We start from the raw sequence: 16,630 nt of genomic DNA, 5'->3' as shown, positions 1-16,630 counted from the left end.
TTTTGAGACGGATTCTCGCTCTGTCTGTCTCCCAGGCTGGAGTGCAGTGGCACGATCTCGGCTCACTGCAAGCTCCGCCTCCCGGGTTGATGCCGTTGTCCTGCCTCAGCCTCCCGAGTAACTGGGACTACAGGCACTGCCACCACGCCCGGCTAATTTTTTGTATTTTTAGTAGAGACGGGTTTCACTGTGTTAGCCAGGATGGTCTCGACCTCCTGACCTCGTGATCCGCCTGCCTTGGCCTCCCAAAGTGCTCGGATTACAGGCATGAGCCACTGTGCCCTGTCCAGCCTTCCTTTCTAAGTGCATTTCATTGGTTTTCAAATGACTTACTATGAAAGTCTTTAAGATTTTTTGCAGTTCTGGAGTCCCCATTCACGGTTCAGACTTTTTTGAAGGCACAGTCTGGAACTTCCAAGTCCAGAGCTTTCCCTCGCCCCAATTTAGAGCTACCCCGTCCCTCTGTAGGAGGCTTTGAAGGTCACTCTGCATGGTTGCTTGCATACACCCACACACAGAGATATACTTGTCCTATTTGCTGTTATCAGTAACGTGTACAGTAATCACTGAGATGGGGGGAATCATTTAGTTTTAAGTTAAAACTTTGTGAGGCACGTTGGTAAGAGTCCCGAGTGTTTGCCTGTACGCAGATACCGGACGCTATAGGTCTCTACTATTTTGGTACAGAAAAATCGTTGGCATGAGCACAACGAGTCAGGAGAGCTTTATGGAAATGTCTTTTGTGCCTAGCATGGATTACAGCGTAGTGACTGGTGCTGTCTCAAGCTGCCTCTTGTTTTTCATGTGTTTCTCTTACTCTAGGCACTTGAAGAGGCTCAGAAAGCTATCCAGCAGCTCTTTGGCAAAATCAAAGACATCAAAGACAAAGCTGAAAAATCAGAGCAAATGGTGAGTTCTGATTTCTTCCTAACTTTTTTGCACCAAAAGAGGAAGTGAGCTTCTCATCTAAGCATTCTAATAAGGAGCTTTTTCTAATAATGTCACCTCCTGCCAATCACGGTCATCTGCATCTCTAAAGCAAGCCCCTAGGAAAGCGTTCAGATCAATTCAAGGGGAGTTGCTGGTCAGCAGTGACTCACCATCTCTGCTGCCCTGCGTTTGCAGCCCTGGGTTTAAATAGGCAGCTTTTTTTGTTTTTTTGTTTTTTGGGGTTTTTTTTTTCTTTTTTGACGGAGTCTTACCCTATTGTCAGGCTGGAGCGCATTGGTGTGATCTCGGCTCACCACAACCTCTGCCTCCCAGGTTCAAGTGATTCCTCTGCCTGAGCCGCCTGAGTAGCTGGGATTACAGGTACATGCTACCACACCCGGCTAATTTTTGTATTTTTAGTAGAGACGAGGTTTCACCACGTTGGCCAGGATGGTCTTGATCTCCTGACCTCATGATCCGCTTGCCTCGGCCTCCCAAAGTGCTGGGATTACAGGCGTGAGCCACCACGCCCGGCCTTTACACAGTCAAAGTGCTGGGATTACAGGTGTGCGCCCTCGCGCCCGGCTGCAATTTTTTTTTCTCCTTTCTGAAAATAGTTTCCTAGTCATTTTGGATGTTCCTTTCTCTAACATCTCTTGGTATTGGTAGCATGCATTTCTCCATCGAGATGTGTGGTGTGTAGCTTGGTGCACACTGAGAATGGTCCTGGAGCTGGGAGGAGGGAGGGATGCAGGGAGGGGGGATATCCCCTGCCCATGATCCGTGTGTGTGGTTTTGGTTGAGTTCCCCCTTGACGAATCTATGTCCCCCAGTGATGTGCTCAGAAGCTTGCTCTGAAGACTGAGAACCCAGCATTCATTCACCCTCTCCTCCCCCATGGGGGGCGCTGGGAAGTGCTGGATCCTGGGTTCAGATTCGGACTCAGTAATGTCCTGTCTCTCAATTGTCTCAGGATTACAGTTTCTTCAACTGTAAAATAAGAATAATGGCATTTGCCTCACAGGGTTGTTGTGAAAATTAAACATATGAAGAGCACTGAGCATATTCTAGGGACCTGGATTTTCTGTGGTCCTTCCCCAAGGAGGCACCACACCCAGCAGCACCCAGGAGTCTCAAAGCATGGTGATCAGTGAGAGCGTCCCACGCTGCTTTTGTTGGAGCTGATTGCATTTATTGATATCCTTATGATGCTAATCTGAGTTCTGGAGTATGCTTCCTCTTCCAACCGAGGGGGTTTGCACTGACAGTTTGCTCCCAAGTTATGAGATGTCTTATTTTAAAGCAGTTTGCTTTCCTGCACAGTGCTGCTGTGCTGAAGGGAGGAAGTGGTGGGAGTGAGGGGGGTATTGCGGGATCTGGCCAGCAGCCCGCAATGCAGCCGGGCTCTCTCTTTGTTCCCGGGCGGATTGGCAAGTCGAGAAATAATAGACACACACCAGATAGTGAAAAGTGAAAGCTGGGTCCAGGGGGGTCACCGCCTTCTGGTCCCACGGTGCCAACAATGCACTGGATATGCCAGCATTTATTATTAAGTTTATTGAGGCCGGGGGTAGGTTAGTGAAGGATTTAGGGTCATTTAATTATGAGGTGAGATGGTCACATGGGGATGAAGTAATTCTTTAACATAACATCTGTATGCAGAAGTACAGTATACAGAGATAAGAATTTACAATATAGTGTGTGCGTCAGTAATTTCTAACAGAGTCTTAAAACAGGAATACAGTCTTTCCATAATCTATGATTAGCAAGATATTAATCAGCAGGAACAGTTGCAGCAAAAGCTGGTTACAAACAATCCAGAGAAACAGGATGTGAAGCTAGACAACCGGTTAGACCAGAAATTCTCAGAAGGTAGTATGCCTTAACCGTAAAGAGGCCTAGAAGAGCCATGGCAAGATGAGGGTGTTTATAGCCCTATCTTATCCATGTGGACAGGCGCCCCCCATGCATCCNAGGATTTAGGGTCATTTAATTATGAGGTGAGATGGTCACATGGGGATGAAGTAATTCTTTAACATAACATCTGTATGCAGAAGTACAGTATACAGAGATAAGAATTTACAATATAGTGTGTGCGTCAGTAATTTCTAACAGAGTCTTAAAACAGGAATACAGTCTTTCCATAATCTATGATTAGCAAGATATTAATCAGCAGGAACAGTTGCAGCAAAAGCTGGTTACAAACAATCCAGAGAAACAGGATGTGAAGCTAGACAACCGGTTAGACCAGAAATTCTCAGAAGGTAGTATGCCTTAACCGTAAAGAGGCCTAGAAGAGCCATGGCAAGATGAGGGTGTTTATAGCCCTATCTTATCCATGTGGACAGGCGCCCCCCATGCATCCGTTTATAGGCTCTCCACGAGGGTTGCATTCCATTCCCAGAGCTATGAACATCTACTTTTCTGGGATAGGAATCTTGGTGATGTGAAACCTCCCTGACTGCACGTCTGTTCATAGGCTCTCTGCAGGGGGAAGCACATCATGTGCTGTTGGCTCATTCTGGCAGCCCAGCCTGGCATTGTCTTTACACAGTCCTGCATGCGATTTGTATTTACAGTAATCAGGAGCATTTCATCTTTCATTCCGTGGCAGTAGTTTCAGGGGCCTCCCTGCATCGGAGAAGTGATCTTTCTTGAGCTCTTTCAGTGTCAGCACTGTGCTGGCTGCTCTGTGCCAGCACTCTAATGTAGCCCTCACAACGTCCTTCTGAACTAGGTTTTAGGATCATTATTATCTTTGTGATTACCCATCTTATGGATGAGAAAACTGAGACTCTGCGAGGCTGAGAAACGTGTTCTAGGATGCAGTGTTGGTGAGTAGTAGAGCTGGGGTTCAGCCCTTGATCTGTCTGACTCTAAAACCTCCCACTTCAGCTCTGCCCGTTTTCGCTGCCCATGGGCAACTGTTGAGGCAAATCAACCATGGATATTCTGTCTCGCGGGAGGTCTCATGTAGGTTTTATCTGAGTACCCCTGGCATGCCCTGCCATTGAAGGCTTTGTTTAGGGAAAAATTTGTGGTTTAGTTTGTCTAGAGAAACACAGGCTGTGGGGTCGGGAGTGATGGGAGATCCTGGGAATAGAGAGACCAGTCAGCTCCAGTGCAGAGCATTGAGGGCCTGAACAAGGAATAGAGAGAAGGGATAGATTCTTGAGATGAAGCAGAGGAATAATATTTAGGACTTAATGACTTAATGATGCAGGGACCAGGAAGAGTCGTAGATGACTGTGACTTTGAACACAGTGGTTAAAGACCCCTGATGCGGCCGGGCACCGTGGCTCACGCCTGTAATCCCAGCACTTGGGGAGGCCAAGGAGGGCGGATCACTTGAGGCCAGGAGTTCAGGACCAGCCTGGCCAACACGGCAAAACTGTGTCTCTACTAAAAATACAAAAATTAACCAGGCATCATGGTGCACACCTGTAATCCCAGGTGCTCTAGAGGCTGAGGCAGAGAATCACTTGCCTGGGAGGTGGAGGCTGCAGTGAGCCGAGATCACACCACTGCACTCCAGCCTGGGCAACAGAGCGAGACTCCGTCTCAATAAATAAATAAATAAATAAATTAATTAAATAAATAAATAAAAATAAAAAATAAAGACTCCCTATGTTAGACCGAAGCTAAAACCCTGGAAGAGATACAGAGATTTTCTTGTAGGAAAAGGATGCTGATTTCAGAGCAGCAAGTGGGTGATCAGATTACAGGGCCAGTTTTCAGCCTTCTATATCTAGCTTGTGACACCACTCTGGGGTTTTTTGTTTTTTTGTTTTTTTGTTTTTTTTGCCCCAAGTTAAAGTATTTGGTAAAGTAGTGGTGGGTCCTAAACTTTTTTTTTTTTTAATTCAGTGGAAACAGAGGTTGTTTGGGGGTTGTAGAAGGAAGGCAGGCTAGATTGGGAAGTCCCCATGAAAGAGGCTTTTTCCAGCTGAGATCCAGGTGAGGCTTGCAGGATTGTGGGTGTGGACTCGAGCTGGGCAGGTCGTAACCTTTGTGAGTTCCCGGGGCACACGAACTCACTGCCGAGTTTCTCCCTTTAGTGGGATGCGTCTATCCCCTGACTGCAGTGTTTGTGCTTGGTATCCAGGGCAGTCCCTTCCTTCCAGGTATCACAGAACCTGGGCAACCAAATTGCTGTTGAGAAAGTTTCGCTGCGTGCACCGGAAGACGGAGGCCCCGTTCCTTGCCTAACGCAGCCATGGCTCGTGGTGCCAAGGAGCGTCTGAAGCGCATGACAGCTCCAAAGCATTGGGTGCTGGATAAGTGGACTGCTGTGTTGGCTCCTCGTCCGTCCACGGTCCCCCAAGTTGAGAGAGTGTCTCCCCCTCATCATTTTCCTAAGGAACAGACTTAAGGAAAGAAGACTTGCATGCAGCGGTTCATTAAGATCGATGGCAAGGTCCGAACTGATGTAACCTGCCCTGCTGGGTTCATGGATGTCATCAGCATTGACAAGACAGGCGAGAATTTCCATTTCATCTGTGACACCAAAGGTCGCTTTGCTGTACATTGTATTATACCTGAGGAGGCCAAGTACAAGTTGTGCAAAGTGAGAAAAATCTTTGTGGACACAAAAGGAGTCCCTCATCTGGTGACCATGATGCTTGCACCGTCCGCTACCCTGACCCCTCATTAAGGTGAATGACACCATTCAGATTGATGTGGAGACTGGCAAGATTATTGATTTCATCAAGTTCGACACTGGTAAGCTGTGTATGGTGACTGGAGGTGCCAACCTGGGAAGAATTGGTGTGACCCCAACAGAGAGAGGCACCCTGGATCTTTTGACGTGGTTCATGTGAAAGACGCCAGTGGCAACAGCTTTGCCTCTCGGCTTTCCAACATTTTCACTATTGGCAACAGACCATGGATTTCTCTTCCCCAAGGAAAGGGTACCCGCCTCACCATTGCAGAAGAGAGAGATGAGACTGGCAGCCAAGCAGAGCAGCGGGTGGAATGGTCCGTGCGTGACGTGTTAGATCTTTGTACGTAATTAAAAATAATGTGGCATGATAAAACACACACACACACACACACACACACACACACACACACACAGAAAGTTTCTTAGCGTGGATGAAGAAACACAGTGGATGATTTCACCTGGGTGTTGGTAAAGTTGGGGAGTTTTTCCAGCTTCTCTATTGAATATGCTTTTCTGGTGACTGAAATATACTTGCATTCCCAGAGACAGCGTCTCTTCCCTCGGACCTGCTGAAACAACACTGTCAGGCTCTTACTCCCCAAACTGCCTTCTCACTCCCCGAAGACTGCTCCTGCCTTCCTGGTAACTTACATGTTAAGCGTGTGTTACACGGCTTCTATTTCAGCCTTCTTGAGATTTGAAAGTCTTTGCTGAAAGCCCAGGCCCTCGTTCCGTTAGGAAAGACCGTCTGAGTACCATGTGCTGATTGAGGCATTTTGTACGGCCCAGGGGCGTCAGCACCAGAAGGCACACTTTCCTCACCTTGTTCAGGAGGAACGGTGCTGTGCGTGCCTGCTCTGTCCTGTATGCTCAATACTGAATTGCCATTTGGATCATTTCATTTGGGGTAAAAAATAAAGTTCCTTTCATGCTCGCAGCTGAAGGTTTTATAACCCTGAGCAAAGTCCAAAAAGATGCCACATTAAATTTAAATGCTGGAAATTATTGTGATTTTGTATTGTGAGAATGTTTGCTAACCTGAGATTTTTCCCTGCTTCATCTGCATTCATTTCTTAGGGAGCTACTTGCAGAAGCGTTTTACATCCTTCTTAACCGTCTTCCTTTCTCTCTTTGGTTTTTCAATGTTTANGCAAAGTGAGAAAATCTTTGTGGGCACAAAAGGAATCCCTCATCTGGTGACCATGATGCTTGCACCATCCGCTACCCTGATCCCCTCATCAAGGTGAATGACACCATTCAGATTGATGTGGAGACTGGCAAGATTATTGATTTCATCAAGTTCGACACTGGTAAGCTGTGTATGGTGACTGGAGGTGCCAACCTGGGAAGAATTGGTGTGACCCCAACAGAGAGAGGCACCCTGGATCTTTTGACGTGGTTCATGTGAAAGACGCCAGTGGCAACAGCTTTGCCTCTCGGCTTTCCAACATTTTCACTATTGGCAACAGACCATGGATTTCTCTTCCCCAAGGAAAGGGTACCCGCCTCACCATTGCAGAAGAGAGAGATGAGACTGGCAGCCAAGCAGAGCAGCGGGTGGAATGGTCCGTGCGTGACGTGTTAGATCTTTGTACGTAATTAAAATAATGTGGCATGATAAAACACACACACACACACACACACACACACACACACACACACAGAAAGTTTCTTAGCGTGGATGAAGAAACACAGTGGATGATTTCACCTGGGTGTTGGTAAAGTTGGGGAGTTTTCCAGCTTCTCTATTGAATATGCTTTTCTGGTGACTGAAATATACTTGCATTCCCAGAGACAGCGTCTCTTCCCTCGGACCTGCTGAAACAACACTGTCAGGCTCTTACTCCCCAAACTGCCTTCTCACTCCCCGAAGACTGCTCCTGCCTTCCTGGTAACTTACATGTTAAGCGTGTGTTACACGGCTTCTATTTCAGCCTTCTTGAGATTTGAAAGTCTTTGCTGAAAGCCCAGGCCCTCGTTCCGTTAGGAAAGACCGTCTGAGTACCATGTGCTGATTGAGGCATTTTGTACGGCCCAGGGGCGTCAGCACCAGAAGGCACACTTTCCTCACCTTGTTCAGGAGGAACGGTGCTGTGCGTGCCTGCTCTGTCCTGTATGCTCAATACTGAATTGCCATTTGGATCATTTCATTTGGGGTAAAAAATAAAGTTCCTTTCATGCTCGCAGCTGAAGGTTTTATAACCCTGAGCAAAGTCCAAAAGATGCCACATTAAATTTAAATGCTGGAAATTATTGTGATTTTGTATTGTGAGAATGTTTGCTAACCTGAGATTTTCCCTGCTTCATCTGCATTCATTTCTTAGGGAGCTACTTGCAGAAGCGTTTTACATCCTTCTTAACCGTCTTCCTTTCTCTCTTTGGTTTTCAATGTTTAGGTGAAAGAAATCACCCGTGATATTAAGCAATTAGATCACGCCAAACGCCACCTGACCACCTCAATCACCACACTGAACCACCTGCACATGCTGGCAGGAGGTGTCGACTCCCTCGAGTAAGCAATGCCAACTTTTCTTCTGGGGCCATAGGAGATGTGTCACATAGAGAAAATGGTGTTGTCAGCCTGTTTACTTCTCAGCCGGGAAAGTCTCACCATCCCGTCCCACCTTCTGCAAATTGGCTTCAAGTGTCCAGTCACCATTTTGCTTTGTGCCCTCTGGTGTTCAAAACCTGACGAACACTGGCAGCCGGTCAGAAGGGGACCCAGGAAGCCTCTCAGAATGACTCTGAGAATATGACCCGTCTTCAGGCTGCAGCTCTGTACCATCACGGCAGACAGAGGGACACGGGCCCACGTTCACTCCCGGCTGCTTCTGCCTCGGCGAGTTTCCTACTTGCGTTGGGCTGAGTTGTGCTGTCATCACAGAGACCCTATATAGGAGACAGAACTCAATCATTCAAACCACTTTTTTTCAATCTACTTTTATTAGCTTTCCATTTGGTTTGTAGAGGGAATGATACATCAGAACATTAGAAATAGTATTAGAAGGAAGAGCTGGTTATTTACTACAAAGAAGCAGTCTAAAGCCTCCCTTACTAGCAAGATTCTGACACTCCAGCTCACCTCTGTGGCCCATCTCAGACTGGGGACTCCCCTGCTCCAGCCTCAGTGTGATTCCGTGTGTGGACAGGGAAAGCTCATCTTCACAGAAACTGAGATACAGCATTCGAAGTCCTGGGTAGGGGAAGTGGGAGAGTGCCTTGAGGGAAAGAGGAGGAGGGGCGGGGCCCCTTCCTGACCTCTCTAGGTATTGGATGAGCTCCAGGGACCCCTGGTCCACTCCCCTGTGAGCAGTGAGAGCAGGGGCCAGAGGGAGACCAGAGGGCAGTCACATTTGTTCCTTCTTGGGTGGTGGGTGTCCAACAAACCATCAGATCAGGCAGTGGTGAGACCAGGTGCTGGTGAGACCAGGCGGTGGTTAAGACCAGGTGGTGGTGAGACCAGGCGGTGGTGAGACCAGGCGCTGGTGAGAACAGGTGCTGGTGAGAACAGGCACTGGTGAGACCAGGCAGTGGTGAGAACAGGCACTAGTGAGACCAGGCNTTTGTACGTAATTAAAAATAATGTGGCATGATAAAACACACACACACACACACACACACACACACACACACACACAGAAAGTTTCTTAGCGTGGATGAAGAAACACAGTGGATGATTTCACCTGGGTGTTGGTAAAGTTGGGGAGTTTTTCCAGCTTCTCTATTGAATATGCTTTTCTGGTGACTGAAATATACTTGCATTCCCAGAGACAGCGTCTCTTCCCTCGGACCTGCTGAAACAACACTGTCAGGCTCTTACTCCCCAAACTGCCTTCTCACTCCCCGAAGACTGCTCCTGCCTTCCTGGTAACTTACATGTTAAGCGTGTGTTACACGGCTTCTATTTCAGCCTTCTTGAGATTTGAAAGTCTTTGCTGAAAGCCCAGGCCCTCGTTCCGTTAGGAAAGACCGTCTGAGTACCATGTGCTGATTGAGGCATTTTGTACGGCCCAGGGGCGTCAGCACCAGAAGGCACACTTTCCTCACCTTGTTCAGGAGGAACGGTGCTGTGCGTGCCTGCTCTGTCCTGTATGCTCAATACTGAATTGCCATTTGGATCATTTCATTTGGGGTAAAAAATAAAGTTCCTTTCATGCTCGCAGCTGAAGGTTTTATAACCCTGAGCAAAGTCCAAAAAGATGCCACATTAAATTTAAATGCTGGAAATTATTGTGATTTTGTATTGTGAGAATGTTTGCTAACCTGAGATTTTTCCCTGCTTCATCTGCATTCATTTCTTAGGGAGCTACTTGCAGAAGCGTTTTACATCCTTCTTAACCGTCTTCCTTTCTCTCTTTGGTTTTTCAATGTTTAGGTGAAAGAAATCACCCGTGATATTAAGCAATTAGATCACGCCAAACGCCACCTGACCACCTCAATCACCACACTGAACCACCTGCACATGCTGGCAGGAGGTGTCGACTCCCTCGAGTAAGCAATGCCAACTTTTTCTTCTGGGGCCATAGGAGATGTGTCACATAGAGAAAATGGTGTTGTCAGCCTGTTTACTTCTCAGCCGGGAAAGTCTCACCATCCCGTCCCACCTTCTGCAAATTGGCTTCAAGTGTCCAGTCACCATTTTTGCTTTGTGCCCTCTGGTGTTCAAAACCTGACGAACACTGGCAGCCGGTCAGAAGGGGACCCAGGAAGCCTCTCAGAATGACTCTGAGAATATGACCCGTCTTCAGGCTGCAGCTCTGTACCATCACGGCAGACAGAGGGACACGGGCCCACGTTCACTCCCGGCTGCTTCTGCCTCGGCGAGTTTCCTACTTGCGTTGGGCTGAGTTGTGCTGTCATCAAAGAGACCCTATATAGGAGACAGAACTCAATCATTCAAACCACTTTTTTTCAATCTACTTTTTATTAGCTTTCCATTTGGTTTGTAGAGGGAATGATACATCAGAACATTAGAAATAGTATTAGAAGGAAGAGCTGGTTATTTACTACAAAGAAGCAGTCTAAAGCCTCCCTTACTAGCAAGATTCTGACACTCCAGCTCACCTCTGTGGCCCATCTCAGACTGGGGACTCCCCCTGCTCCAGCCTCAGTGTGATTCCGTGTGTGGACAGGGAAAGCTCATCTTCACAGAAACTGAGATATAGCATTCGAAGTCCTGGGTAGGGGAAGTGGGAGAGTGCCTTGAGGGAAAGAGGAGGAGGGGCGGGGCCCCTTCCTGACCTCTCTAGGTATTGGATGAGCTCCAGGGACCCCTGGTCCACTCCCCTGTGAGCAGTGAGAGCAGGGGCCAGAGGGAGACCAGAGGGCAGTCACATTTGTTCCTTCTTGGGTGGTGGGTGTCCAACAAACCATCAGATCAGGCAGTGGTGAGACCAGGTGCTGGTGAGACCAGGCGGTGGTTAAGACCAGGTGGTGGTGAGACCAGGCGGTGGTGAGACCAGGCGCTGGTGAGAACAGGTGCTGGTGAGAACAGGCACTGGTGAGACCAGGCAGTGGTGAGAACAGGCACTAGTGAGACCAGGCGGTGGTTAAGATCAGGCGCTACTGAGACCAGGCAGTGGTGAGAACAGGCAGTGGTGAGAACAGGTGCTGGTGAGACCAGGCAGTGGTGAGAACAGGCGGTGGTGAGACCAGGCAGTGGTTAAGACCAGGTGGTGGTGAGAATAGGTGCTGGTGGGAACAGTCAGTGGTGAGAACAGGTGCTGGTGGGAACAGGCAGTGGTGAGAACAGGCGCTGGTGGGAACAGGCGGTGGTGAGAACAGGCAGTGATAGCAATGTTGGTAGCAGTGTAACACCTTGACTTGAACTTGATCCTGTCTTTTTCAATGCCTCTTATGGCAAATCATAAATTATAAATGTAATGAAATAGCCCAACCCTAATGAAAAATTTAGATCTAATAGTTTATATTTCCTCCCTGTGTGTAACTTGATTTTATCAGCATCCTTTTATTGAAGCGACATTAACCTTAGCAGTACGGAAAGTAGAGGTCTGTGACACAGATGCCTCAGAACCTGCAGATTTCAGTTAATATTTAAAGCCGTGCCCTTTCTGTATTTTTGTTTTTGGTTTTGAGATGGGAGTCTCACACTGTCTTCCTGGCTGGAGTGCAGTGGCACGATCTCGGCTCGCTGAAACCTCCACTTCCCAGGTTCAAGCGAGTCTCTTGCCTCAGCCTCCCGAGTAGCTGGGATTACAGGCACCTGCTACCACGCCCAGCTAATTTTTTGTATTTTTAGTAGAGATGGGGTTTCACCATGTTGGCCAGGATGGTCTTGATCTCCTGACTTCGTGATCTGCCCGCCTCATCCTCCCAAAGTGCTGGGATTAGAGGCGTGAGCCCCCGCGCCCGGCCATGTCCTTTGTTTTGTCCTGGAAAGATGTGTTTGGTTTGCTCATAGGCTGTAATCCTCAGATAGTAACATCCCTACCCCTGTTCTCTGTCCCAAGCTTGCTAATCCCAAAATATCCAACCCAAATTCTAAATCCATCGTCTTCCCAGATTCCCGTCCCCACACCGAATGAGAATTAATCACTCACACATTCTTCCCACCATAGCACGTAACGTGCACTTCTGTTTAGAACCTAGTTCATCCTATTTTATACTAGTTAGATGTGTACTTGACTCTCTGCCTTACTATATGATGTCACCTTGAGGATTTGGACCAGATCCTGTTTTTTGCCTCCCACAGCGCACAGCAGCTTATATACTCAGCACTCAGTGAACGTCGATTCAGCTGAGTTGATGTCTGTTTGAGAGCTGGAGTAGGTTGTTCTGTGTCTGTATCTTGTGTCCTTAGTGTTTTTCTAGACTTTTAAACTTGCTCTTTCCTTGCAGAGCCATGACCAGGCGAAGACAGTACGGAGAAGTTGCTAATCTCCTTCAGGGTGTGATGAATGTCCTGGAACACTTCCACAAGTATATGGGGATTCCACAGATCCGGCAGCTTTCCGAAAGGTAAACTGTCCCCAGAGGAAAAGTCTATGGGGATTCCACAGATCCGGCAGCTTTCTGAAAGGTAAACCATCCCTGGAGGAAGTGATCTTGCTTTCAGAAAAGGACCTGGTGCTAGGAGGTGCTTAAGCACTTAACTCAGCATGTTCACTGCAGAATCTTATTATGTGAAGAAACCTCAGATGGTACATGATCTGACTCTGTCTGGTGCAGGCATCCCCCGTGATACTCCTTACCATGTCTTCTAAAGCTGCCTATGGTAGATAGTTTGCAGTTGTGTATATGGACAACTCTCAGCTGTCCCCATTTGTGAGGGAAACTGTTGTAGGTATCTATTTCTTTGTAACAAACCAGCACAAAACTTAGTAGCTTAAAACAATAATTGTTTTGCATGTATAATTTGGCCTGGCTCAGGGGGACCGGCTCATCCCTGCTCCGTGCAGCATTAGCCGAGGCAGCTCAAGAGGGACTGGAGGATGCATTGGCTCCCTCTCATGGCTGGCACCTTGGTACTTGCTCTCAGCTGGGAGCTCAGCCAGGCCTGGGCTGGGATTCTGTATTGTCTTCCATGGGCTTCTTGAACTTCCTCATGTTAAGGTGGCTGGTTCCAAGAATGAGCGTCCCAAGAGAAACAAGCCTTAGAAATTTCATAGCATCACTTCTGCCATAGTCACAAGGCTGCTAAGATTCAAGAGGAAGGAACATAGTCTTCTCCCACCCACTAACGCTAACGGGAGGAATGTCAAAGTCACATCGTTACAAAAAGCACGTGGGATGGGATAGATTGCTGTGATGGTCTTTAGAAAATTCAATGAGCCATGGCCGGGCCCTGTGGCTCACACCTGGAATCCCAGCACTTTGGGAGGCCGAGGCGGGTGGATCACCTGAGGTCAGGAGTTCGAGACCAGCCTGACCAACATGTTGAAACCCTGTCTCTACTAAAAATGCAAAAATTATCTGGACATGGTGGTGGTTGCCTGTAATCGCAGCTACTTGGAAAGCTGAGGCAGGAGAGTCACTTGAACCTGGGAGGCGTCAAATATATATACAGATGAAGCCTGAGTTCCCTTTACCTAGACCTCAGAATCCCATTGTTCTCTCCAGAGGTGGTAACTGTTATCAGTTTAATGGATATCGCTCTGGATTTTTATGTGTGTATTTACATAAATCTATAGTTTCAGTTAATGGTTTTGGTTTTGCTTTGTTTTAACTAAATGGTTTCATACCTTACGCTTTATTCTAAAAACTGCTTTTTGTTTTCAACCACATGTATTTTAGATATTTGTTTTTCACATCAGTATGTATAGACCTGCTTCATTCTCTGGAATTTTTTAGATTTTTTTTCACGTCAGTGTGTATAGACCTGCTTCATTCTCTGGAATTGATGCACAGACTCCCGTAGTATAACACGCCACAGGGATAGCATTAGATCGTTTGTTTCTAAATCTTAAAATATGCCCCCATTTGCACATATGCAAGTATTTCTCTAGGACAGATTCTGGGTTATAGGTTTACATACATTTAAAATTTTAGTAACTACTGCCCATTTGCCCTGCAGCGAGCTTTGTATACTTGTAGTGCAGTCTGTGAATTGTGAGAGCGCCTTTCCCTGCACCCTCAGCTGAGAGCACCTTTCTCCGCACCCTCAGCCACATGTGATGTTGTTGTTCTTCATTTTCCTCTCTCTGATGGTTGAAAACGGTATCCAGTTCCTTTAATTTTCATTTCCCTTGTAGCTAGTAAGATGAGTGTCTTGCTTTGTTTTTTTGAGACAGAGTCTTGCTCTGTTGCCCAGGCTGGAGTGCAGTGGCGTGGTCATAGCTCGCTGCAACCTGGAACTCCTGGGCTGAAGACATCCTCCTGCCTCCACCTCCTGAGTAGCCAGGAGTGCAGGCAAATACCACCATGCCTGGCTGATTTTTAACATTTTTCTGTAGAGGTGGGATCTTCCTGTGTTGCCCAGGCTGGTCTTGAACTCCTGAGCTCAAGTGATCCTCCTTCCTCATCCTCCCAAAGTGCTGGGATTGCAGGCGTGAGCCACTGTACCTAGCCCCAGTTGTATTCTTCGTCTGAAGACTCCTGAGTTTCTCATACTCTAAGAAACTCTCCTTTATTCCTTTCTTTGGGTAGTGTCTACAACTTGGTCTCTGCATTCTCTTCTTGTGGAATTCTTGCTACATGAACATTGGAGCTTCTAGATCTGCTGCCATGTCTCTTAATTTCCCTTTCATGCTTTCCGTCTCTCTGTCCTTCTGAACTGCTTTCTGAAAGAGTTCCTCAACCCAGTCTTCCTGTTTTAATTTATTCTTCACTTGCATCTAGTCTGCTATTTGGCCCAGCTGTTGAATTTTTATTTTAACAATCCAGCTTTTTAATTTTCAGCATATCTAGCTGATTCTTTTCTCATGGGCATAATATTCTCATATATCTCCCACGGAATAGAAATTATCTGTATGTTAAAGTGCTGGGCTGCCTCTTCCATTTCTCTGTCCCCTAGTGTAAGATCTTCAGTTTGTTCAGCGTGGCAGTTCTCTCTCTTTAACATTTCTCAAATGTTTGGTGATTCTTAGCTGAAAGCTCATTTTTATTGTATTCATTGATTTTTTGAAACTAAGTCTCACTCCATCACCCAGGCTGGAGTGTGCAGTGGCACGATCTCAGCTCACTGCAGTCTCCGCCTCCTGGGTTCAAGAAATTTTCCTGCCTCAGCCTCCCAAGTAGCTGGAACTACAGGTGCCCACCACCCATGCACAGCTCATTTTTATATTTTTAGTAGAAACGGGGTTTCGGCATGTTGGCCAGGCTGGTTTCAAACTCCTGACACCTCAAGTGATCCACCCGCCTCAGTCTCCCAAAGTTCTGGGATGACAGGCGTGAGCCACCGCGCCCGGCCTCTTTTTTATTTTTGACATTCTCTGTTAGTCTGATCAAGAATGCTCTTTAGCTGCTACCTGCTCGTGGGCGAGAAGTGGGAATTGCTGCTTGGCCAAGTGTTATCACAGACAGCTCTTCCAAAGTGAGGGGGCCAGACCTGGAGAAACCTGCCAGGTGGGTGTCCCAGCGGCTGATCTTCTAGGCTTGGAGGCTCCCTGGTCTTCCTGGGTGTTGGCAGCCCCTCTGGCTACTGCTAAAGTTCTCAGACCCAGAGGCCCACCCCTGCCACCTGGCGTGAGCCTTCACGGTGTGGGTACAGATGTGGACAGCGGCTGATTCCTCCTATTACGGGGCACAGCATGCCCTGCTGGCAGCAGACCCAGGGCCCCATCCTGCTTCTAGTATCACCACCTTCATGTCTTTCATTTTCGAGAAGCATTTTTGGGCAGTGATTTTCTGTCATCCTTCCTACCAGGAAGTCCTCAGGCTTCTAGTCTACTACTTTTCTTGCCTGGATTTGGATTTTTATGAAAATCTTTTTCTTATTTCTAAGGCTTCGGGGCATCAGTGTGCATCTTGTCATTGAAATGCCAAAGAACTATTAGGGTATGTTGGAGCAGAGCTTGGCAGAACACTAGGAAAACCGCAACCTTTTCCCTCCTCCTTCCTACCCCTCACACCTAGAGCCGGCTGATCGCCTTATCAGACTGGACTGTGAGGCAGCCAAGAAAGCAGGCGAACAGGACTTTATGAGCTGCGAGAAGGAAGAAGCTTGGATGGAGCAGGCAGATTTGCTGTCAGCAGATGAGGGAGGAGGAGGAAGGCAGTCCCTCCTACTCCTGCTCTCAGGATGATTCAGAGTTGATCTCTTTCACATTCATTTGTTCTTTTCTTCATTTATGTGACAGATATTTACCCTGCATTTTCTACATCCTAGGCCCTGTGCTAGGGGACTGAAGGCACAAAAATAAGAAATACACACTCTCTGCCTTCAAAGAGCTCGCCATTTTTGTATGGAGAAGAAAGACATTAATAGAAGATTCCAGCGTAACAGATGTAACAAAACCATGGTATATGCTGCACAAGGCATAGCAGGATCTCAGAAGAGGAACTGATAGGCTGAAGCAGGGGCTGAGGGCAGGGGGCATAGACAAATTCCATTTTAATTGGAATCTTAGGCCGGGCGCG

The 16,630-nt window shown here is 47.4% G+C and overlaps 1 protein-coding gene and 1 pseudogene across 1 annotated transcript in view; both read left to right on the top strand.

The window, feature by feature from the left end:
- Positions 1-16,630, top strand: part of VPS53 (VPS53 subunit of GARP complex) — a 219,125-nt gene that overhangs the window by 96,365 nt on the left and 106,130 nt on the right. Inside the window, exons 6-8 of the mRNA XM_017864189.1 lie at positions 823-909; positions 7,990-8,105; positions 12,452-12,571. Coding sequence (XP_017719678.1) covers positions 823-909; positions 7,990-8,105; positions 12,452-12,571 — 323 coding nt within the window. The remainder of the gene's footprint in view (positions 1-822; positions 910-7,989; positions 8,106-12,451; positions 12,572-16,630) is intronic.
- On the top strand, positions 5,039-7,178 carry LOC108521777 (40S ribosomal protein S4, X isoform-like; annotated as a pseudogene).

This window comes from Rhinopithecus bieti, unplaced genomic scaffold, assembly GCF_001698545.2.
Source record: "Rhinopithecus bieti isolate Rb0 unplaced genomic scaffold, ASM169854v2 scaffold_22, whole genome shotgun sequence".
Classification (NCBI taxonomy): domain Eukaryota; kingdom Metazoa; phylum Chordata; class Mammalia; order Primates; family Cercopithecidae; genus Rhinopithecus; species Rhinopithecus bieti.
The sequence above is the reverse complement of the archived record's forward strand: the minus strand, read 5'-3'. Positions and strand labels throughout refer to the sequence as shown.